Here is a 21,532-nt window from a genome sequence, read left to right as displayed (position 1 = left end):
CGGTGCAAGTCTTTCGTCTCTTTTCGCCCGAGCGCAATCAATGGCGGACGGAAGGCGATAGTACTCAATAAACAAATAAAGCTTCGTGCACCCAAACAGCACACACACTCAAAGCCGGCATCGGGAAAAAGGTCACTACACAACACGCCACAGACGCGATCGTTTTCGACCGATCGGTACAGGGCGCTTAGTCTATAAAGCGAATGGTGCCCACTGTGCACGGTTTCATTCATCGCTCAGCAGCCGGGAACGACGAACGACGTTGCTTGTGTTGCTGCCGTAGAGACGAGCTCTTGACCAAGTTGCGTAACGCTTTGCATCCCACTCAGTTGCTTTCCGTGTTTACACAGTGCGTGCGTGATCCGTTCTGTGTGCCGTGTGTCCGTGAGCATTCGTTGGTTCGTTGTACACCCTTCACCTCTACTGAGCCGGTTTTTTCTGTTTTTTTGGGGGGAGTGTTATTTTGCCTAAGCAGTGTTGTGCGTGTTGGTCTTTGTGTTGTTTTTTTCTTTCGGAAATAAAACCCTCAAACCGAGCGGCACCACTCCACGGGCTCCCCAAGGTCAGCCGGGCTCGCGCTCGATAGAGGTCCGCTTTTTCGGGGAGGTGGTAATTGGATAGGCGGTGTTGTGACGCGTCCCTGATACGCCATTAGTAGTGAGGCTTTTCGTTTGTTTTTGTTTCGAGTGATTTTCGAAAGTGAAAGCCCTTGAGCAATCCGTGCGCCTAAGTGACCGCTCAACATGTCGATCAAGTACAACGAAAAGAACTACCCGTACATCGATCTCGGGCGCGGGTACATCATCTACCTGCAGGACGACGACTACACCGACCAGCGCTGGATACTGAAGGCCGAGCAGGAGCTGAACGAGACGGCCGAAAATAAGGCACGCTCGCTGGAGCAGCTGCGCGAGCTGCTGCGGGACGAGCCGAAGCTTACCGTGCCGCTGGACGATGAGAAGTTTCTGCTCAAGTTTCTGCGCCCGCTCGGCTACGATGTGCAGCGGGCGTTCGACTGCATCCGGCACACGTTCGCAATGAAGCGCACCTACGGCAAGGATTACTACGAGGGGCGCATCAAACCGTCGCACATACGGCACATCTACGATTCGGGCATGGTGAGCTTCCTGCCGCTGCGCGACGACGACGGCTGCGGCATATGCGTTACCCAGCTCGGACGTAAGTAGCGAACTGTAACCTGCAACTTACATTGCAATGACACTCACGTACGCGCGTGTATGTGAACACACGAACAAGCGGGAGAGCATGCGGTACAAAGCTTAATGTAATCCACCCAACGAGTACGTTGACCCTTATTTCTCAATGTCAAACGCTGGGTGATTTGAGACATTCCTTAGTCTCCCGAAATCGAAATGGATAGAGAAACCAGTTTTCGGTTGGAAACACCAACAGTGCCAAAGATCATCTTCTTCACCCCATGGTATGATCGTTCTATTGGTTGGGGGATGTTGTGAAAACGATCACGGTTTGTTTACCGACTCTGCCAACCGTCAGCATAAAACTTTTGCAACAGTTTCGCCCTCTCTCTCTTTCCATACACACTGTCTGTTTCATTCTTTTCTGAACGATGAAGCTGAAACATGATCATCACACGGTTTGCGTTTGCGTGTGTACTGTTCGGTGCTCCCTGGTGCCCCGTTGTGCCCCGTGCACGTTGTAAATGGCAAATGCTTTTTTGCTGATGAAATGGAAGCTGCCGTGGTGGGAGAGCAGCGATTGCAATCGAGGGGTAGTAAAGGTAGTGAGCATTTTTCTATCAACTCCGGCCCATTGTGTCACGATCAGTACAGGTGTTGTTGCTGTAATTGTTTTATTTTGTCCTACCATTGTTTCGCTTCTATGTGTATGGCGATATAGTTCGTTACAGCACCGCGCATTGGGGGCTATACAATTATGAAATCTCAAATAAAGTAGTAAAAGTGTACAAATAATTTAAAGAATAACGTTCCAAGCTTCGCTCATTATCAGCTCAAAAAGTAAAGTATGGTTTTAATTCCATATATTCTTTTTGAAGAATATTTCAGCAGATAACCTTTCAAAAGATATCTTTCTTCTAAACTCATTTCTGATTTTGTTTAATTCAAAAGATTCAATACAACATTATCACATTCTTATACAATGTTATCACTACAAACAGACAATGCATTCTGTTGTAATAGCTAAACAAGAACTCTATGTATAAAATCAAAACTTTTAAGAAACACTTAATTAGAAACAACATTGGAAAATGTGAAATATAAATCTCATTAGTTTTTAAAAGATAAACCATGTCAAAACTTATAATACTAACGCTGTAATAGGCTTGAATAGGCATCAAGAAATCACAGTTTTATTTACTTTGTTACAAAATCATTCCCCATTTTTTCCTCTCTTTTCGTCCATTCTGGGTCATACTTCAACTGACCATACCACTATCACTAAAACCGCGGCATGATCTTGACCCATTTTCTCCCGTCTTTTATACCAACGGGCAGTAAAACGACAACCATTGCAGTAAACGCCACATACTGGGGCTCCTACAACGCTTTAGAAACTGCTGTCACTTTCATCGGACTGCTGTGACGCACCCGACCGAACCGGTCACTACTTTCAGCGTATTTTACCTTGACGCACCAAGCACCAGCACGTGGAATATTCCTACACGCGTAGTGCGAAGCAATCGCGATCGGACTGCAAATCGTTCCATTTTGCACAGATGTAGAATGAATCGATTTCAATGCCACCGCGATCGGAATCAGAATCGATAAGTAGCAGTGAGTAAAAGGTAGCAGGACGGGATGACAACAAAAAATGAGAGTAGTTGTAGGAAAATTACGTGATACAGTATGATGAGATGCAGACGTAAGCCAGAAAGCGGGCCTGATCGATGCAGTAGAGGAAGTGTAAATTGAATTTTGCAAAATAAAATGAATTTTGTTTTGTTACAATTTATATTAAAGAACATTTTAAGAGCACAAAAACAGCCGTCGAATACAAGACACAGCTCAGTAAAAGGCGATTGAATACACTAAGCTTCACATTTCTCAACGAATATTTGTTCATTTCTTCAAGGCTGGTGGTATTTATTGATTGTATAGCTCCAATCATTCATTTTCTGACCTTGGCCCCTTATGGGCACGTGCTATTACACTCTTTTCTCTTACGTCTTCCGCTTATTTAAACGTAATCTTTGCCCTGCTACACCGAGAAGCTCATCCGATACCCAGTGACCTCTACGGATCGTTTCACTTTTGTACCATAAACGCACATCTATTTCCTGCACAACAATATGAAACATGCCTCACAAAGTTGCCGGTAGTACGGGCAGCATTTTAGGTCACGCCTTTATGACTTTCACACGCCAACTTCAGACTCTTAACTCATCCGTATCACTGCCCTTGTGTGGTTTAAAATAATTTTACATTTTTTGCCTTTTTGCCGGACTTCCTTCCTTTCAGGTAAATGGAACACCTCCAAGGTTTCGATGTACGACGTGGTGGCCCTGTTCCGCATCAACATCGAAGCGTCGCTGATGGATCCGCTCGTGCAGGTAAACGGCATACGCATCATCTTCGACTTTGACGGCCTGTCGATGTCGCACGTGGCGCAGGCGTCGCCCAAGCACGCGATGGTCAGCCTGCAGTGGATCCAGAAGTGCTGCCCGCTGCAGCTGAAGAGCATCCACATCGTCAACAACTCGATGCTGTTCAACGTGCTGTTCACCATCTTCAAGCCGTTCATCTCGAAGGAGCTGCGGGACAAGATGCACTTCCACAACCGCGACTACAGCGGGCTGACGAAATGCATCAGCGCCAAGTGTTTGCCGCCCGCGTACGGTGGCACGCTCGATGCGCCCGACTGCGAAGGTCAGCTGCTCGGGGACTTTATGCAGCTGTACGACAAGCACTACGAAGGTAAGCCGGGCTGAGACGGGGGAGACGTATGACTCATCTAACGCACATGTTTGTCGTTTCTTCTGCAGCGATGGACGCGTTCGGGTACGAGGAAAGCAATGCTAAGTGAAGCACCACCACCACCCATCACAATCACCTACTGCAACAGTGCTGCCAATCTGTGATCTATGCCGCAAACGTTTCGTCTCTCGCCCGCCGTACCACGGGTGAAGGCACCACCACCTACTCCAGTCCACTCCAGGGCACTCGTTCTGTCGCCTCTATCGTCTAGTTTTCCTAATGCGACCGGTGTGCTGCTCTGACATTGACCGACAGCGACCGACCGACCGATCGGATCATATCAGCGATGCATTGGATCGCCCCAGAACGGTCGCGTTAGTGTAGTGTGTAAGCGATTAGGTAAGCTTTTTCGGGTAGTGGGACATCATGCTTGAGGGTTAATGGGTAAGGATTGCTAGAGAAAAAGCAACCACCAGCAACGGGCAGTTTGACATTGAAACGTGCTGCCACCGTTCGGCTGTCTTTTGCATTGGAGACATTATTTTTACTCACGTGCATACACATTAAAGTTCAAGTACTGTACCGGCAGTACCGCGCACTTGTGTGTACCACGAGCAGTGCTGTGCGCGCAGTGAAGGGCAAGAAGCCTGTGCCGACAGGATGTTTATTTATTGGTTTTATTGGTAGACGCGTACGAGTTTGGCGTCGTTTTTTCTTTCGATTTGTTTCTGTTTTGACGATCAATACCGCGGCAATAAATGAAGCACAGCTAGTGAATAGTGCAAAAAGAGGATAGTTTGTCGAGAATGAGTTAAAAAAATACAAGGCTTAAAAAACAAACTATTTCAATTATAAAAAGAATAACTCAATTCAAGAACAATTTTCGAAAGTAAAAAGTGAAAGGAAGGGAATAATGATAAGTATAAAGTGTAAGTCCTTCAAACCGTAATTAAACTAGTTCCTTACGATTAATAAACAGTGTGAAACGAATGAACTACAGCGCTTTTATTGACCTTTAGTAATGAAATGTTTTCAATTAATGGGGCCCTTCACGATTCTAGTCATCTTTATTATATTGAAGGTTGAAGGTTGAAATCATGTTAACTCTCCATACAAATCCACAAAGCTTGCGATTTTCAGTCTAGATTATGTTAGCCTCAAAGCTAGAATTAGATTCGAAGACCTGATCGAAAATATGGCAAAACAAGATGATGTTTACATTTATCCCAAGGTTCGAAAGGAAGATGATCAGAAGGATACTTGGCCCCGTATGTGTGGAAGGACAATGGAGGAGCCGCTATAATGACGAGCTATACGAGATGTACGGCGACCTCACGCATGGAAACGGACGAGCCAGCCCATAAAGTCTTTTAAGGCTGTCCACAAGGACAGAGGAGGCGTGGTAGGCCCAAATTGAGGTGGGAAGATGGCGTGGATGCGTCCGCAATTTAGGCCGGGTTAACAGACTAGCAGGCGAAGGCGCGAGACCGTGAGCGGTTTCGGACAACCCTGAGGCAGGCTAAGACCGCAAAGCGGTTGTAGCGCCGGATAAGTAAGTAAGTAAGTAATAAAGAGCTCTGGTGATGGAATCCAGAATCAAAGTGTATGTAGTCCAGGTGGATTTGACAGGATGCACAGCAAAAGCAAAATCATTAAAATATCAGCCTTCTAAATACATACACCTTGGGATAAGCTCATCTGTATATTACACCCTGCTATACAATGCAAACATCTGACAGCCTGAAATTTCAGCCTACGAACTTAAAACGCAAGGGGCCCCAATATCAGACCAGCAAATTAAATAATCCGAAACGACATAAAACGTTCGCCATTCCTCCTAGATTATCGTTCCTCCATTAATCTTTGCCTTACTCCAATTAGAGCAGCTATTTTTGTTGCCTAAAAGAGAGAGCAACGATAATCGATCGCAATCACTCTCTATCTCTCTTTCGAGCACCCTGAGTGATAAAAGTCAAACGAGATCATTTAGTGTAATCGCGAGAAAGAAATCAGAGCTATCTCTCTGCTGATAAGAGCGATGGATGCTGCCTTGTATGTAAAGAAACAGGACGGAATTTCCTGGATCAAAAGCTCTCCTGCATGCTGCGGATGGGTGAGAAAGAGTAAAGCATCCATCTCTATCGGAGCCAGCCTACACTATCGATCACTTTCTCTTCCCATTCTAATTTGCGGCCATTATGAGGCCTTCATGCAAGCATGCTCTCCTGGTACTAATAATCCGACAAAAATCCCAATTACATGCAGCAAAAATCGGGTATGGCGAGAGTGAGAAAGAGGTCGACATGACTGTCAATTTGATCAAAAAACTATCTTCACCGTAGATGCTGCTGCTTCTGTCGGATAAGAAATTATTTTATTATGTTGTTAATTGTTTATTTTGTCTTTATTTCAGCAAATGAAAGATTATTAAATCATGGAATTACATTTGATAAAAGGAGTTGAAAATATGTCGTGATGTTACATTTAAGCTGCTTCTTGTGCCATTGGCGGCTTGTTACGACTCTTTCACCTCCGAAACGTAACCATATTTCTCCTCCTCTGTAAATTGGGGCGAAAAAATGCATTATTTCATCCTCAAACAAATTCCTATTCATCCTCCACACATTGATGAATGCACTACTTACCCTCGAACTTCTCCTTGTAGCAGTCCAACAGCTGTCCGATGACGGCCCCCTCGTATGCCGGCAGCTCGTACGTTCCACCGAGAGTCGAGGGCAAACAGTCCGGCGCGATGTGATCGTGCAGTGATGCAAAGTCGACACCGTGTAGGAATATCTGCAAGTAAACCACGCACATACACACACTCACACACACGATCAATATTCAATCAACTGCAAATTTGCAAACGCTCCCGCTGCTTACCCGCTGGCTCCACTTTTTCCCGAGGAATGGTTTGAATATCTTGAAGAAGATGTTAAACATGCGCGCATTGTTCACAATGTGTATGCCCTTGATGCGGTAAGGCGAGTGCTTCTGCCCATGGTCCACGACCGTCTTGACGAACTTCGGTGGAAACTGGCTAATGTGTGATAGGGACAGGCGATCGAAGTTGATCACGAACACGATGCCGTGCAGCTGGGTGCCCGGTTCGCGCCCGACCATCTCCATCAGCAGGTTGGTGCAGCGGATCACCTCCATCGACGGTACCTTCGTGCAGTTCCACTTGGCTGCGAATTAGCGGCAAAAAAGCAATTGCACAAGACACCAGAGGTTAGCAGGCTAGATTGTGTGACTTTGGCAGTGGCAGTGTCCTCACCTCCCATTTCCATGTACAGGATGCGACGACCGTGCTGGTCGCGCTTCGGGAGAATCTGTACCGCCCGGTCGTCCAGCGCGTTCTGGATCGATTTCGTTGTCAGCCGGTCGGAGATGAAGTTTGGCTTTGCCTTCATGTGATAGAATGCTTTCAACTAGCGAAGACACCAAACACACATATAAAGTTGTGGAACCAATATAGGACTCAAACACATCACTCACCATCTCAAATGTACTTTCGGGGTAGTATTTCTTCGGTCGCAAAAATCGCTTCATAAACGACTCATCGTCCACTGGTAGTTCGAGCTGCTTTTCCTCTAAAAAAACACACACCGCAACAAAAATGAAGTTAATTTTCCACCAATCAGCTGTTACGATCCCCAGCCGCCAAGTCGATGACCAATGCTGCCCTTGAAACGATCCCAAACTTACGCTGAATTAGTTCGCGCAGCTTCCGAATGGACGCTTCCATCACGTCCGGCGTTTCGCGCAGCTCGTTCGTTGCCTTCTCCTTCGATGGTTTGTCCGAAAACTCCTCATAATCAAACTGCAACTTTACACCATTTCCAAAGTCAACAAACGGGACCTTATGCTCATCGTAACGTAGAGCCATTGTGCACTGAAATTCTTCCAAAAAAACGCCACCACCAAGCAACGAGAGACAATAACACTGCCCGATCGCGTCCGTCCGGGAGAGTGCAGACGTCCCAAAAGAACGTTTTGGAGTCGGTTCTGGCATTCTGGCTTTGGAGGTGCTTACACGCACACAGCTCAAGATACAGGTTGTGTGAGTGTGTGTGTGTGTGTGTATCAAAACAGAGTGGGAGGTAAACTCCAACTCCAGGCATGCCGGCTGTCCGGTTCTTACGATCGGGGTGGGTGAGTGAAGCCGGTTCGGATCAAATTCGTTCCTGAGTAAGCTTTATTGTTGTACGTATAATTTCCAATTGGCGTTGATTTGCAAGACGAACTGATTAGCCACATGCTGTTGTGTCGATAGCATGGAATGCTTTCTGCTTGCTTCTTAATACATGTTTTATTGCGATACTGGAGAGTTTCGCTTCACCCGTTGGAAAGGAAGGAGAAAAACGAAAGACTCCACAGATGTGGTCAGTTGTGTGTAAGCTGCTTTCAATTGCAAACAAGTTGCGTGCAAGCAATCGATCGAAGCTTTCGTTCTTCGAATTTAAAGCGCAATTAGGGTGTCTGGAAGCTTTGTACAGGGTACAGGGTTATTTGCTCTAATAAACAGAACTATTACTAAAAGAAGGAAAATACTACTTTCCTTTGAAGTGATGATCTTTTAGATAAACAAGTTTTGAAAAGGGCTTAAATCATAATCCTTCTTGATAGGCTTTGTTTGAATGGGTTGTTGCGGATACTAATCATTCCTATTAAATTAACAACTTTGCAGGTAGAGGTTCTGTACTCTAGTTTTCCACACAACCCCTTAACTGGAATAAAGTGGATAAAGTGTCCCTTGTAGTCAAGGCAAAACTTTAGCAAACCACTTACAAAAACGCGAATTTTTCCATTTAATTTTTTTCTTGTTTTACCAAGGACTGTTTACAAATATTTTAGAATCGATTGATTGATTGATTTTGCTACACTATTCTTCTGAAATAATCTATAAACTTGAAGGACCTTTTTAAAAACTACCTGGGTTTCATCGGGAATGATTGGAAACCCTGTATCTAATGAGAAAAGTAAAAAAAGCAGTTATATATGTATTGAGCGTAAACAAACGGCAACACGAATATTACAACAAATAAGTTTGCTGATCATATCCGGATCGTGAGTTATTCAAATGCAAACAAAAATCAGTAGATAATTGAAAAAGATTTTTTCCTATTGAAATGAATGTATCAGAGCAATTCCAAGAAAGAATATCCAACATAAAATATTACATTAAATTTTCGAAACATCTTTTCTATTCACTCCACCCACCATACTTGCTGAGTAACCCTGCATTGCGCGCGAACAAAACGGAGCAGCACGCTCGTCGCTTGGCTCATTTCACCGTTGAAATCACCGAGTGATCAGAAGCGTTGCGCAGCACACCTGCTCGCCACATTCTAACAACCTCCGCCGCGTGTTGCGCCTTCTTCGATGTGCGTCTGCTAGAAGTGAAAGAATACTCTCGCGATCCTCTTCGACCAAACAGTGCGTGTTCGTGTGCCGTTCGTGTGTGACATTTGCGTGTGCCGTAACAACAGTTTCGCTCGCTTTACGACGCTAGCTTCAGAACAGTGCACGTGGTCATGGCGTCGCTAAAGTTTGATGACAACAACGTCCCCTATCTCGACCTCGGCGACGGCTATCGGATCGCCCTGGAAGGGGACGAGTACACCGACGCGAAGGCGAAGGAAAAGGCCGCCCGGGAGCTGCGCGAAACGCCGGACGTGGTGGAGCAGTCGCTTCAGGAGTTGCGCTCCCTGCTGCAAGGTACGGTTACCGTGCGTGATTAGAATTGTGGACTGCGTCAATCCGCGGGTGTAGGGCAATCGAGCGCCGATTGACAATAGAAGGAGACGTAATTGTACGGCAGGTGCCGTCTAAAACAAAACCGTTTGTGTGTTTGTGTGATAACAGGTGAAGCTGAACACAGTAAAATTCACGGTCAGCTACACTTCCTAGTAATTTTATGATCATTATGAGTAATAACCAAAAATAACCCCAACCGAAAAATCAAGGTTGTGATATCCGGCGTTCGAACTCGTTCGAAAGTGGGGAAACTCCAAATTCGCTCGCTTAATTTCTTCCCCAAACATGCGTCGCAAACTGGAATTTCGTGGTGAACGAATCCCGCCGTCAGCCGGAAGAAGAACGAGAATTTTCGGTTCCGCGGATCGCTCCCCAGCCTTGGCGGTTTGCCAAAACACACTCTCTCCCCGAGACTCTTTTGTTGACTCTGTTTTACGATCGTATGATCGTGTGGTATTCAAATGAGGTTACTAGAAACTGGTTCTTCCTAACGGTTTGGAGGGCGCTTTTTTTGGGGGGAAAGACTACCCAGACTGGGTTGCAAAATGTTGAAAAGAAATAGAAAGCTTATCCAAGCTGAAACAATAATCCATGTGCCTACTCCAACTACGAGCCTGTCCGACAGGAAAAGATCAACACATCAAGCTTCACATAAGTTGCAAACCTTCAACGTGAAGCTCCGCGAACTTGAACTTGAGCCACTCTGCCGCCCGACCCGACACGCAGTGTGGAGTGTAATTAGTCGTTACAGTCGTCGGAACTATTTCTAACACACCTTCGTTGCCGCTGCTCCAACTCCAACCGCATGTGTCTCTATGTCTATTTTCAAGGCAGACGGCCCAACGATCGCCAGCTAAGGAGTCGGCACAGTTACGGTGATTGCAGTGTTGTTGCACGTTGTATTATCGGCACGACGGACGTATCGAAGCAGGGACATTGACACTCAACCAGTGCCTCCGAAATTTCACAAAACCCTTCTCAAACGCCCGACTGACGTCCGAAAGGGCGAAACGGATGTTGTGTTGTGTGCCCTGGGAATGACGTCTTGGGGAAACCAAATTTCGCTTCTCATGCTACACGGCCCGGTACTCTTTCTTTCCGGCAGCATGGAGGTTTGAGTTTGTTTATGTGACTTTAGCTTCTCCAAAGCGCTTCGATTCGTTCGATGATCGTTCCGTTGCGTGTTGCGTGTGTCAACGTGACGGTTGTTTACGGACGGAAGGTGAAGAAGGTGGAGATAGTAAGAGCGGGTCGAGAACGTGAGTCGTTAGTTTTGCTTTTGTTTTCGTTGTCTTGATGACTGCGAAATAATAATCGTAAATTACCTTCATTCGCTTCGTGATGACTGATTGCTTGCCGGCAGGCGTTGTTGTTCTGAAGTAGCCGTTTGTTTTTCTATATTAAATTATTCGAACCATAAAACGTACGTCTAAGTGTATTTGATTAGTATTCCGATTGCTCAAAATGCTTGCCCGAGGATTCCTTCTACCTTTGAACCTGTGTGCGGGTGACCAGTTTTACTTCCAATTGATGTCATCCCACTCCATGCTGTCCATCCTGTCGCATAAATAATATCTATGCGAGGCTCGAGTGCGACTACAATTATCTTTACGATCATTACAGGCGCACAGGCCAGTGTTGAGCGCCACTAAGGTCAGCGAAGGTTTGCCCCCACAAACCGGTCAAAGCTTCTGTGCACAGTTTCACCTACACACGCTTAGAGCTTTTAATTTTCATAATCAATTGCTATCTCCATTGAACTGGGGAAGTGTGTTTCCGAGCGGAATGTCACACTAGAACGAACCGATTGACGCATACGTTTAACCTCCTTGTGGATCGAATCAACGACAGGTCCTTATAGTCGACACACAGGCACAAAAAGGCACTAATAATACAGCACACGTAAGCTAGACCAAATTACTAACCCCATTGACATACACAAACGATCGATCGAGCGTGCTCTGCACTTGACACGGTCTCACGATGGCCTCCCCCGAGGATGTTGTAGAACACACTGCAGTGGGTAATTAAACCGGGCCGGACTTTGAGCTGAAAAACACGAACCGTGCCAATACTGGAGCGATTCTAATTCTAGCCCTACGGAGCCGGCCCCAATTATCCTCTCGCTGCTACAAACCTGTTTGTTCATAACATCATCATGTGTTTTTGTTCTCTTTCCAGAGGAAAAGACTCTCTACGTCCCGATGGATAATGATGCGTTCATGATTAAGTTTTTGCGACCGTGCAAATACTACGCACAAAGTGCATTCGAGCTGGTAAGTGATTGCCAGATGGCATCTTACCTTATATTGAGCTACTAACATCATTTGATTGTTTTTTTTTCTCACACCACTTCCCACTGGCAGATTAAACGCTACTATCGCTTCCGCAGCAAACACCCGGACCTGTGCGACGAGCTATACCCGGCCTCGGTCAAGCATGTGTACGCGGAAGGGTTGGTCCACTTTCTGCCCCTGCGCGATCAGCACGGTTCCCGCATTTTGGTGCTCGAGTGTGGCAGTAAGTATACGAACGAACAACTTTGTCAAGCAGCAAACGACGAACCCTTGCTTTTATTATGTTTTCAAACCAAATCATTCACATACGAGTACGAAAACCTGTCAGTTCGATGCTCCCGCTAAGCGTTCTGACGATGCCCTTGAACTGATACACACAACTCATCATTGGAAATGATCGTACCGCTATCTTCACATGAGAACGAGCGATGGGGGAGACAAGATCTTTGATCGCGCGGGGTGATAATCAACCGCGATTGTTTACCTTGCTGTGCGGTTTGCTGTTTGGGATGCGGATTATCTGTTTTGCACTGGGATACGGTATTACGGAAGCGTTGAAAGCTTTTCCGTAGCAAAACGTGAAGTTTAGGTGGGTGTGTGAAGTTTACATTGGACAACAATGAGTGCGTAAGGCTTGCCGCTCGGATGTTCCCAGTAGGGCGCAATTGGTAGTTGTAAGTGTCTGCATCAATTTGTTAGCAGTTTTGAGTCCGGATATCACTTCAACTATTGAACTCTTGGAAATGATGCAATATTCCCGCTTGCTTTCGGAACTTCGGAGCAAGTCTGATACTAAGGGCACACGGTCAAAAAAACGTGCTAATCATTCCGCAGTGCCAAAGCCCCATTTTTTGCTTACTCATTTTGGGCTCTCCCAAAAAGATCCAAACATTCAAGCCACTGCCACACAACCACACGCGCAATCTGGTGCCAAACGCGAAGATAATTCATTATCTTCGCCTCATCACAAAACCCCAACACACAAGCGTTCTCGCATATTCCGCTGTGGATTAGTATTTGGGCGACTCTAATGCGTATGTTTGCGTGTGATGGTGCGCGGAATTTCGGCACCGTTTTCGCTTCTTTCGGCACGGTTGCGTCAGTCGCGAACAACTCGTTCCCGAAGAAGCAAGTCCGCATTGGTTTCGTTTGTGTTTTCCAAAATGTTCCTCCTGTGGGCGTTGCCGCTCGCCCTGTATCTGTTCTATCGGTGGAGCATCGCGACGTACGATTACTTCGAGAAGCGTAACATCCCGTACGTGAAACCGGTCCCATTTTTCGGTCAAGTGTTGTCATTCTTCACCCAAGGAAGGCATGCCGTTGATGTGGCCTCGGAAGGCTACCACATGTTCCGAAATACGCGCATCTCGGGCGTGTTTACACTGCGAACACCGGCCTACCTGGTGCACGATCCAACGCTCTACAAGCAGATGGCAACTAAGGATTTCGACCACTTTACCGACCACGTGACCGATTTTCGCATCGAAACGGATCCCATCCTAGCGCGGTCGCTCTTCTTCACCAACGGAGCGCACTGGCGGCAGCATCGTTCGGGCCTAAGCCCTGCCTTTACCGGCAGCAAAATGCGCAGTATGTTTGGCCTGCTGTCCAAGAGTGCCGGTGACGCGATGGGCCGTTTGTTGGTGTTTGCGGACGGCAAACCATTCACCATGGAGCTGCGCGATCTGTACTCCCGCCTCGGCAACGATGTGATGACGTCGATCTCGTTCGGTGTGGAGGTAGACTCGCTGACCGATCGCGACAATGAGTTCTTCCTCAAGGGCAAACGGTTGGCGCAGATCGACGGGCTGCCGGGGCTGAAGTTTATGATGGCAACCACCATCCCGCGGGTGTTTCACTTCTTCCGGCTGAGCGGAATGTATAAAGATGTGAACGAGTTCTATACGGATGCGGTGGCGCGAAACATTCAGTTGCGCGAGACGAATCGCATTACCCGGCCGGACTTTATCCACTTGTTGCTGCAGGCGCGCAAGAACACGCTTGGTGCGGAGAAGCATGAAGACGAGGCGCTGCAGGATGCTGGCTTTTCAACAGTGAAAGAGCACACGCTTGAGCAGAAGATGGGCGAAGGGAAGATGAACTGGGCTGACATCGACATTGCCGGAGCGGCTGCTTCGTTCTTCTTCGGTGGCATCGAGACGACGACGACGCTGCTGTGCTTCACCAGCTACGAGCTGGCCGTAAATCCGGACATTCAGGAACGGCTGCGGGTGGAAATTGACGAACAGCGGGAGAGTTTGGCGGACGGCAGGACACCCACGTACGAGGTGCTGCAGAAGATGAAGTATCTGGATATGGTCGTGTCTGAGGCGCTGCGTCGCTGGACTCCTTTGGGGCTTACTAATCGCAAGTGCACGAAGAACTACACGTTTACCAATACGGACGGGTCGCAGGTTACGATCGAGCGTGGTCAGAACATATCGATTCCGCTGAAGTACTTCCATCTGGATGAGAAGTTCTACCCCGATCCGTTACGGTTTGATCCAGAGCGGTTTGCCGACCCGAACAACATCAACCAGGACGCGTACGTGCCGTTCGGGGCCGGGCTGAGGAACTGTATCGGGTCCCGGTTGGCGCTGATGCAGGCGAAATGCATTTTGTTTTACATGCTATCGAATTTCATCATTAAGCCCGACACAAAACTGACCATCCCCATTGTGATCGATGAAACGTCGGCGGGATTGAACGCGAAGCATGGCTTCTGGATGAACTTGGTACCGCGCAGCGCGTAAGCGAGCGTTTGCTAACCAAGCGTGATTGTGATAAGATAACGACGCTGTAATACGATACGCAGAGATATCTGTGTATTTGTGCGATATTTGATTCCATGTCCGTTTTTGGTGCTATCTTGGACGCGTAAGTCCTATTTTGGTCAATCAGTGAAATTCGTGTGATCAAGAGCTTTGGTTGAAATAAAGCCCTCATTTCGAACCTCGAACTCCAATGCGTGTTATCTTTCTTGTCCGTGTGTCTTCTTCCCCCGAGAAAGCTATTTTTATGATACTTTTAAATTGTACTAAGCGTTCTCTTCCTTCCAACGCCCACAGAGAAATGGAAACCGTCCAAGGTGTCCCTGACCGATCTGTTCCGCGCGGTCCAGCTCGCCCTGGAGGCGGGTATGTATGAGCCGCGCACTCAGCTGAACGGTGCCGTCGTCATCCTGGACATGGAGGGACTGGCACTGTCACAGATCATGCAGTTTACGCCCAAGTTTGCGGCGATGGCACTCGACTGGATACAGCAGTGTACTGCGATGCGCCTCAAATCCGTCCACATCGTGAACAACTCGTATCTGTTCAATATGCTGTTTGCCATCTTCAAGCCATTCCTTTCGGAGAAGCTACGCAAGCGGGTAAGGCTATAAGAGACACTAGCGATGTGTCTGAGATGTAACTTTATTAAACTGATTTCGGACTGTTGGGTGTCTTTTTGCAGTTATTCTTCCATCAGAAGGACTGGAACTCGCTGATGTCGCACGTCGAGGCGAAGTGCCTGCGCCCCAAGTACGGCGGCACACTCGAGTGTCTCGAAACGGACGGTATGCTACTCGGGGAGATGTTTGAGCTCTATCACAAAGAATATGAACGTAAGTGGAATTATCTAACAGCACTGTTATTGCTATTGTGATGCTCAATGTCCTTTTTCCACCATTTTTTTCAGTTGCCAACTCTTTCGGTTACCTTAAGAAACAGGATTAATGTGAACGTATACCAGAAGTTATTTCTTGAAAACGACTAGCAAGTAAACACTAGTAATTAAGCACAAAAAAGAGCACTCAGATTGTGATATCAAGCGATCAAATGACAATCCGGTACTTTGCGATTGGACCACGTCCAGTGCGACCCACTTTTGAAGGAGGGAATGTAAATGGAATATTTTGTTGGGAGGGTTTTATCTTTTGTATTTTTTTTTTGTTCTTGTAAAGGTAGTAAGACGGTTACGAGTGGAGTGCACCAAGCGCCATTTTAATAGCAGTGCAATATTCTAAGTCAATGACTAAATGCCAATAAAAGGACTGTTGGAAGGTGGATTCATTGTTGTTTGAGGTTCTTAATAATAGAAGAGCTCACACGGGTATAAGAGACAAAGCTGAGCTGACGGATATAGGACTGAATTTGAAGGTCTTTAACGTAAATTTTCGATTACCCAGGATTGGAGAGCTTTAGGAACTCCATCTAAGCGCGATTGACTAACAAACTCAAGGTCGTTTAAAACACCACATAAAATGCAGCTTCCCTAGTCTTTAAGAAGGATTAATTGGAATGTATTTGACACATAATTCCCAAAATTCAAATGTAACTTTTTGGTTTGAATTTGCTGCTTGTAGTATTGAAATTGCCAGAGATACCCAGTAAAGTCCTTGAAGTGTTTACAGGGTTTCCCACGATTTATTGGTCGGTTTTCATAATTCTTTGGGCTCGTCTCACGATTTATTCATCGTATCCCATAGATTTTTGGTTCTTTCTCATAATGTATTAGTATCGTCCGATTGGATATCAATACAATTGAATCAAAAAATTCTGGGGAATGCCACAAATTCGTGGGAACACACCAAAACATTTTGGGAAGCAATCAAAAAAATGTGGGATCCAACCAATAAATCGTGAAAAATCTGTAATGAATGTTTAAATTCTCGCTAGTTTTGTGCTGTCAATGGCTCTTTTTCGCAGTTCATACTGTGTATTCCAAGCCCTATTGCTTATTTACAACTACTTATGTTCATAATAATGAGTTATAACTAAGACTGTAACTATACAGATTATAACTACTTATAACTAAGATCACCATGAATAGTGCTCAAAAATAAATATTACTGCTACGACTATTAGTTACAGTGTTTTGAATCATTGAAGGTACACAATAAGAGCATTCTTCAGCTAACTTGGAACATGAAATAGCTGTTTTGGAACTTATAATGCATCGTTAAAGCAAGAAAGACGAGAAAACATAAGCGACAATAATCAGTTTAAACCGAAACTGCAACCAAATTCCCCACAAATTGCAACCAATCTATCTTTTCCCTACAAATGCTCTTCTATTCTGGGTTTTGCTGTACCACTACAACTTTGGGGGCGCAATTTTAGCGTCCTCTCTGGCCCCAACCATTAGAATATTGTCCGGCATAACACACACATTTGCAGCTACACCGCGAATGCGGCAAAAGCGACTTGAGCGTCAAAAAGCATCATCAACACCAAACCATACTGGGTGTGTTTGTCAATCTTGCAAACATTGGCGCTGCTTATCTTGCAAACATCACCACTACACCCGTCAACCAGTTACATCATACAGGCCTTCTCCTTCTCCTGCTTCGATCATATGGTTCCGGATGGTGGCGTCGCACAATCTCACTGCCCTCCCCGAAAACCCTCGCGAACAGCCACTCATTGCCACCTAACGCACCGCTCAAAGCACTTCAAATTCGTTCCACCAATTCGACCACCTCTTGTGCCTCCTACCCCCTACCCCAGATTGGGCACACGATCAATTACTGCACCCGACAGCTTCCTATCGCCCTGTGGCTGTGTGGGCAACCGCAACACGGCGATAGCCAGCCGGCAATTGCACGCAGATTCTTCCCCCGCTGCTTCCAAAATTTGCCTGTTTTTTCGTTGGTTCGATCAATCTGCTCCAGCGCGAATGTAGTGGTTTCAGGCAAGCGCGCGCTCGCGCACACACAAGACACGAGACCGGGGAACGACAACAGCGACGACAACCGCGACCTTTGCCGGCAGCCGCGTACAAGATCAGTCGCGAGTTTGTTTCCGGCGCGAGTGGGAGCACGAGCGCGCGCGCGCTCTCGTTCTCACCGGTTTTTGTGCGTGTAGTGTGGGGCGGCCCCTAGGCCCGCTCAAACCTATAGGTCTCTGGGTCCAGAATGTTTCTGTTATGGGCGTTGCCGCTCGCCCTGTATCTGCTCTACCGGTGGAGCATCGCGACGTACGATTACTTCGAGAAGCGTAACATCCCGTACGTGAAACCGGTCCCATTTTTCGGCCAAGTGTGGTCGTTCTTCACCCAGGAAAAGCATGCCGTTGATGTGGCCTCGGAAGGCTACCACATGTTTCCGAACACGCGCATCTCGGGCGTGTTTACACTCCGAACACCGGCCTACCTAGTGCACGATCCCGCCCTGTTCAAGGAGATGGCGATTAGAGATTTCGACCACTTTACCGACCACGTGACGCAGCTGTCGCTCGAGCACGATCCACTGCTGGCCCGCTCGCTCTTCTTCACCAACGGAGCCCGCTGGCGGCATCATCGGTCCGGCCTGAGCCCTGCCTTTACCGGCAGCAAAATACGCAACATGTTCGTGCTACTGTCCAAGAGTGCCGGCGATGCGATGAAGCGGCTGGTGGTGTTTGCCCGCGGCAAACCGTTCGCGATGGAGCTGCGCGATCTGTACTCCAAGCTGGGCAACGATGCGATGACTTCCATCTCGTTCGGCGTGGACGTGGACTCGCTGACCGATCCCGACAACGAGTTCTTCCTCAAGGGCAAACGGTTGGCGCAGATCGACGGGCTGCCGGGGCTGAAGCTGCTAATGACAACGATCCTGCCGGGGTTGTTCAAGTTCCTGCGGCTCGGCGTACTGTACAAGGATGTGAACGAGTTCTACCTGGAAGCCGTCTCGACCAACATTCGCTACCGCGAGAGGAACCTCATCAAGCGGCCCGACTTTATCCATCTGCTGCTGCAGGCCCGCCGGAACGAGCTCAACTCGGAGCAGACGGAGGACGATGCGCTCGAGAGTGCCGGGTTTTCGACCGCCGAAACGCACACGGTGGAGCAGCGCGGTGCCACGGGCGAGACGCTCCAGTGGCACGACGTGGACATTACGGCGGCGGCCGCATCGTTCTTCTTCGGTGGCATCGAGACGACGACCACGGTGCTGTGCTTCACCAGCTACGAGCTGGCTGTCAATCCGCCCATTCAGGATCGGCTGCGGGCGGAGATTGATAGTGCGCGCGACGAGTTGATTGATGGTGCGACGCCGACGTACGAGATCTTGCAGAAGATGAAATACCTCGACATGGTCGTGTCGGAGACGCTGCGGCGGTGGGCGCCATTCGGTCTGACCAATCGCCGCTGCACCAAGGACTACACGTTCACCAACACGGACGGGACGCGCGTCACGATCGAGAAGGGGCTCAATGTGTCGATCCCGCTGAAATCGTTCCATCTGGATGAGAAGTTCTTCCCCGATCCGTTACGGTTTGATCCGGAGCGGTTTGCCGACCCGAACAACATCAACCAGGACGCGTATGTGCCGTTCGGAACTGGGTTGAGGAACTGTATCGGGTCCCGGTTGGCGCTGATGCAGGCCAAGTGCTTCCTGTTTTACATGCTGTCGAATTTCATCATCCAACCCGGCAGCAAACTGACCATTCCGCTCGTGCTGGATGAAACGTCGGCGGGGCTGAACGCGAAGCATGGCTTCTGGATGAACCTGGTTCCGCGCTAGGCGGCGAGCCCTTGCTATGGTACGGGCGATAAGATAACGAGCATACCGTTTATTATTACCCGGAAGATATGTGGAACGATTGCGATAGGAATGGCCTAATGTGTATGTGTGAGTGTGGTTGTGATGAAAATGGAGTGTTTCTCCAGCAGTCTCAGGAGCAGTGTCATCAGCGTGCTTTATGTTCCTTTTTTAACGTACAAAACTCTGTAAGCAACAATCGGCTTGCGAGATGAATAAAGGTCGTTTAAAGGCAACATTATCCCGTTTATTATACAAATCACCTGTTCCAGCAGCGAGTTCCAGCGACACGAATACATCCAAGCGATGCGTAAATAAAGCACAGCCATAGTAGCGTTAGACTGGAGTGGTTTGTAGAGCTAAAAATAGAACCGCTTTTATCGACGCGAAACGGCACGCACACATAACATCTTCTCTCCACTTTGATTTCGTTTATTTTGACCGAGGTCATACACATGATGGATAATGGTGTCGTGGCGTACGTTGCTTCCCTTTTTCGTCGTTGTGGGTGACAGAATACTGGATGATTAGGGGAATAGTTATTTAAATTCGGTAAGAAATTATTTGAGAAATATAGATAAATTCGTTCAAAAAGGGTTTTCGGACTTTGCGACCAAGGATTTGAATTCCCACTTAAACGACGGAAAAACGAAAAAAATATGTGACTTTGCTGTTCAAAACGGCACATCTGGTCAGCTAACGGTGGCACCACACGTGCTCTGTCGAAAAAATGCGCCATTTTTAACGGTCCCGGTGTGGAAATTTCAAATTTTGCGGAAGTTTTAAAATTTTGTTGTTGTTGTTGGAAACGGACCGTTACGCGTGAAATATTTCAGCACAACGAAACATTTCATATTTCTTGCTTCGCTAGTGTCCGTTGGGTGGCGCTAGCAGTAATCTGCAATTTCGAAGCAAAAAATCTTTAAAATGACTCGTTTTTTTGTTATTTTTCTTCTGTTTCTTCTGATTCTTCTTGAAAGACCCTTGAAGGACTGGTCTGATCAATACAAATTATTTACATCTCACTATCAAATAGTCAGACTTAGCCGTCTTTTGAAGCAATCGAGCAACGAGCTCCCTCGAAGCTGTCTCAACCGATCGATCCGTCAACTTTCCGACTGCCCTCAATAGAATGATGTATTAGAAAAAAAAACACAAAACCAAATTTTCCTCTACATCAACCCGTTTGATGTGTTGCTGTTCCGTGTACCAACCACAATCCACGTACTCCACGTATGCAGCAAATTGATAAATTGTACCCCGTTTGGTTCTTTCGTTTCACTTTTTGTGATCTATTCGCCTCGCGCTGGAGCGCTCCGGATCCCCGGAGGATCGCCACTTGTTGCCGGAGCTATTCCGCTCCACAGCTATTCCCGCATCTTCATGCCCCAACCGGTGATTCAGCTACCTTCGGGAAAAGGTAGAAACGATCCGTTTTGGAACAAGAAAACCGTCTCAAACGCGCCCCGCAATGTCCCGGAACCGACAGGCGCCTCGGCCACATTAAGGACCTACGGAAGGTGGTGATGATCATGGGGCTGTGTAGCCGTGTCTGTGTGTGCCTTTATATTCCTCTGCTTTCTGCTTTTCTTCCCTATTCGACTTACCACTTGCCAGCAACGCCCGTGTGACCAATTGGCGCATAGAGAGTTCTGTATTCTAATAAATTATTCTTCCCGCTTCATCAACCAGAAAAAAGAAAGAAATAGAAAAGCCAGAATAACATCATGCCGTAGCAGTTGATTAACCTCTCTGGCCACTGGCGAAGCCAGATCGAAAGGGTGCAGGCAAAAGGCACCCAACACACACACCGTGCTTCTCCTATTCATCACTCTAATCCGTTCAAATGGAAAGAACGAGCGAATGAAAGGAAGAATAAGAAAAAAACACAACCCCGGGAGGAAACCCATCATTTTTTTTGAAAGGAACTCAACTCCCCGTGAGCTCCGGACGAGGGCGCACCGCAGGTTCATTGCATTCTTCACCAGGTCGCGAGATTGCACGCAATCGAAGGGAGATTAATTGATTTTCTAGTTCACGGATCCGATTTTACTATC

General features: G+C 47.2%; 5 protein-coding genes across 5 annotated transcripts; 4 read left to right on the top strand and 1 right to left on the bottom strand.

Moving 5' to 3' along the window:
- Nucleotides 1-229: 229 nt before the first annotated feature.
- LOC120903244 (alpha-tocopherol transfer protein-like) lies at nucleotides 230-4,908 on the top strand. Its single transcript, XM_040312533.1, has 3 exons — nucleotides 230-1,179; nucleotides 3,459-3,914; nucleotides 3,983-4,908. Exons 1-3 carry the CDS (start codon nucleotides 744-746, stop codon nucleotides 4,021-4,023), a joined length of 933 nt encoding a protein of 310 aa, XP_040168467.1. The 5' UTR covers nucleotides 230-743; the 3' UTR covers nucleotides 4,024-4,908.
- A 1,391-nt stretch (nucleotides 4,909-6,299) lies between these two features.
- On the bottom strand, nucleotides 6,300-7,957 carry LOC120901352 (retinaldehyde-binding protein 1-like). Its single transcript, XM_040309213.1, has 6 exons — nucleotides 7,623-7,957; nucleotides 7,413-7,507; nucleotides 7,192-7,345; nucleotides 6,798-7,102; nucleotides 6,560-6,710; nucleotides 6,300-6,473 (listed from the first exon to the last, which is right to left on the bottom strand). Exons 1-6 carry the CDS (start codon nucleotides 7,927-7,929, stop codon nucleotides 6,430-6,432), a joined length of 1,056 nt encoding a protein of 351 aa, XP_040165147.1. The 5' UTR covers nucleotides 7,930-7,957; the 3' UTR covers nucleotides 6,300-6,429.
- A 1,233-nt stretch (nucleotides 7,958-9,190) lies between these two features.
- Nucleotides 9,191-16,820, top strand: LOC120901353 (alpha-tocopherol transfer protein-like). Its single transcript, XM_040309214.1, has 6 exons — nucleotides 9,191-9,635; nucleotides 11,856-11,950; nucleotides 12,041-12,194; nucleotides 15,040-15,344; nucleotides 15,428-15,578; nucleotides 15,653-16,820. Exons 1-6 carry the CDS (start codon nucleotides 9,452-9,454, stop codon nucleotides 15,688-15,690), a joined length of 927 nt encoding a protein of 308 aa, XP_040165148.1. The 5' UTR covers nucleotides 9,191-9,451; the 3' UTR covers nucleotides 15,691-16,820.
- LOC120901350 (cytochrome P450 9b1-like) lies at nucleotides 12,201-14,930 on the top strand. The gene has a single exon (XM_040309211.1). The coding sequence runs from the start codon at nucleotides 13,021-13,023 to the stop codon at nucleotides 14,722-14,724; it is 1,704 nt and encodes a 567-aa protein (XP_040165145.1). The 5' UTR covers nucleotides 12,201-13,020; the 3' UTR covers nucleotides 14,725-14,930.
- Nucleotides 16,821-17,719: 899 nt separating the features above from the next.
- Nucleotides 17,720-19,713, top strand: LOC120901351 (probable cytochrome P450 9f2). The gene has a single exon (XM_040309212.1). It carries the CDS (start codon nucleotides 17,871-17,873, stop codon nucleotides 19,455-19,457), a length of 1,587 nt encoding a protein of 528 aa, XP_040165146.1. The 5' UTR covers nucleotides 17,720-17,870; the 3' UTR covers nucleotides 19,458-19,713.
- Nucleotides 19,714-21,532: the final 1,819 nt, after the last annotated feature.

The sequence above is a fragment of the Anopheles arabiensis genome, chromosome 3 (genome assembly GCF_016920715.1).
Source record: "Anopheles arabiensis isolate DONGOLA chromosome 3, AaraD3, whole genome shotgun sequence".
Classification (NCBI taxonomy): domain Eukaryota; kingdom Metazoa; phylum Arthropoda; class Insecta; order Diptera; family Culicidae; genus Anopheles; species Anopheles arabiensis.
Note: the sequence above shows the minus strand (reverse complement) of the source record. Positions and strands in the feature narration are given on the sequence as shown.

Excerpts from the sequence above, each read along its gene's own strand:
- LOC120903244 (XM_040312533.1), top strand. The coding sequence starts at position 744 with ATGTCGATCAAGTACAACGAAAAGAACTACCCGTACATCGATCTCGGG. Across the intron at positions 1,180-3,458 it reads ATGCGTTACCCAGCTCGGAC|GTAAATGGAACACCTCCAAG; the intron begins GTAAGTAGCGAA and ends CCTTCCTTTCAG. Across the intron at positions 3,915-3,982 it reads GTACGACAAGCACTACGAAG|CGATGGACGCGTTCGGGTAC; the intron begins GTAAGCCGGGCT and ends TTTCTTCTGCAG.
- LOC120901351 (XM_040309212.1), top strand. The coding sequence starts at position 17,871 with ATGTTTCTGTTATGGGCGTTGCCGCTCGCCCTGTATCTGCTCTACCGG.
- LOC120901352 (XM_040309213.1), bottom strand. The coding sequence starts at position 7,929 with ATGCCAGAACCGACTCCAAAACGTTCTTTTGGGACGTCTGCACTCTCC. Across the intron at positions 7,346-7,412 it reads CCGAAAGTACATTTGAGATG|TTGAAAGCATTCTATCACAT; the intron begins GTGAGTGATGTG and ends TGTCTTCGCTAG. Across the intron at positions 6,711-6,797 it reads GGAAAAAGTGGAGCCAGCGG|ATATTCCTACACGGTGTCGA; the intron begins GTAAGCAGCGGG and ends GTTTACTTGCAG.
- LOC120901353 (XM_040309214.1), top strand. The coding sequence starts at position 9,452 with ATGGCGTCGCTAAAGTTTGATGACAACAACGTCCCCTATCTCGACCTC. Across the intron at positions 11,951-12,040 it reads CACAAAGTGCATTCGAGCTG|ATTAAACGCTACTATCGCTT; the intron begins GTAAGTGATTGC and ends TCCCACTGGCAG. Across the intron at positions 15,345-15,427 it reads CGGAGAAGCTACGCAAGCGG|TTATTCTTCCATCAGAAGGA; the intron begins GTAAGGCTATAA and ends GTCTTTTTGCAG.
- LOC120901350 (XM_040309211.1), top strand. The coding sequence starts at position 13,021 with ATGGTGCGCGGAATTTCGGCACCGTTTTCGCTTCTTTCGGCACGGTTG.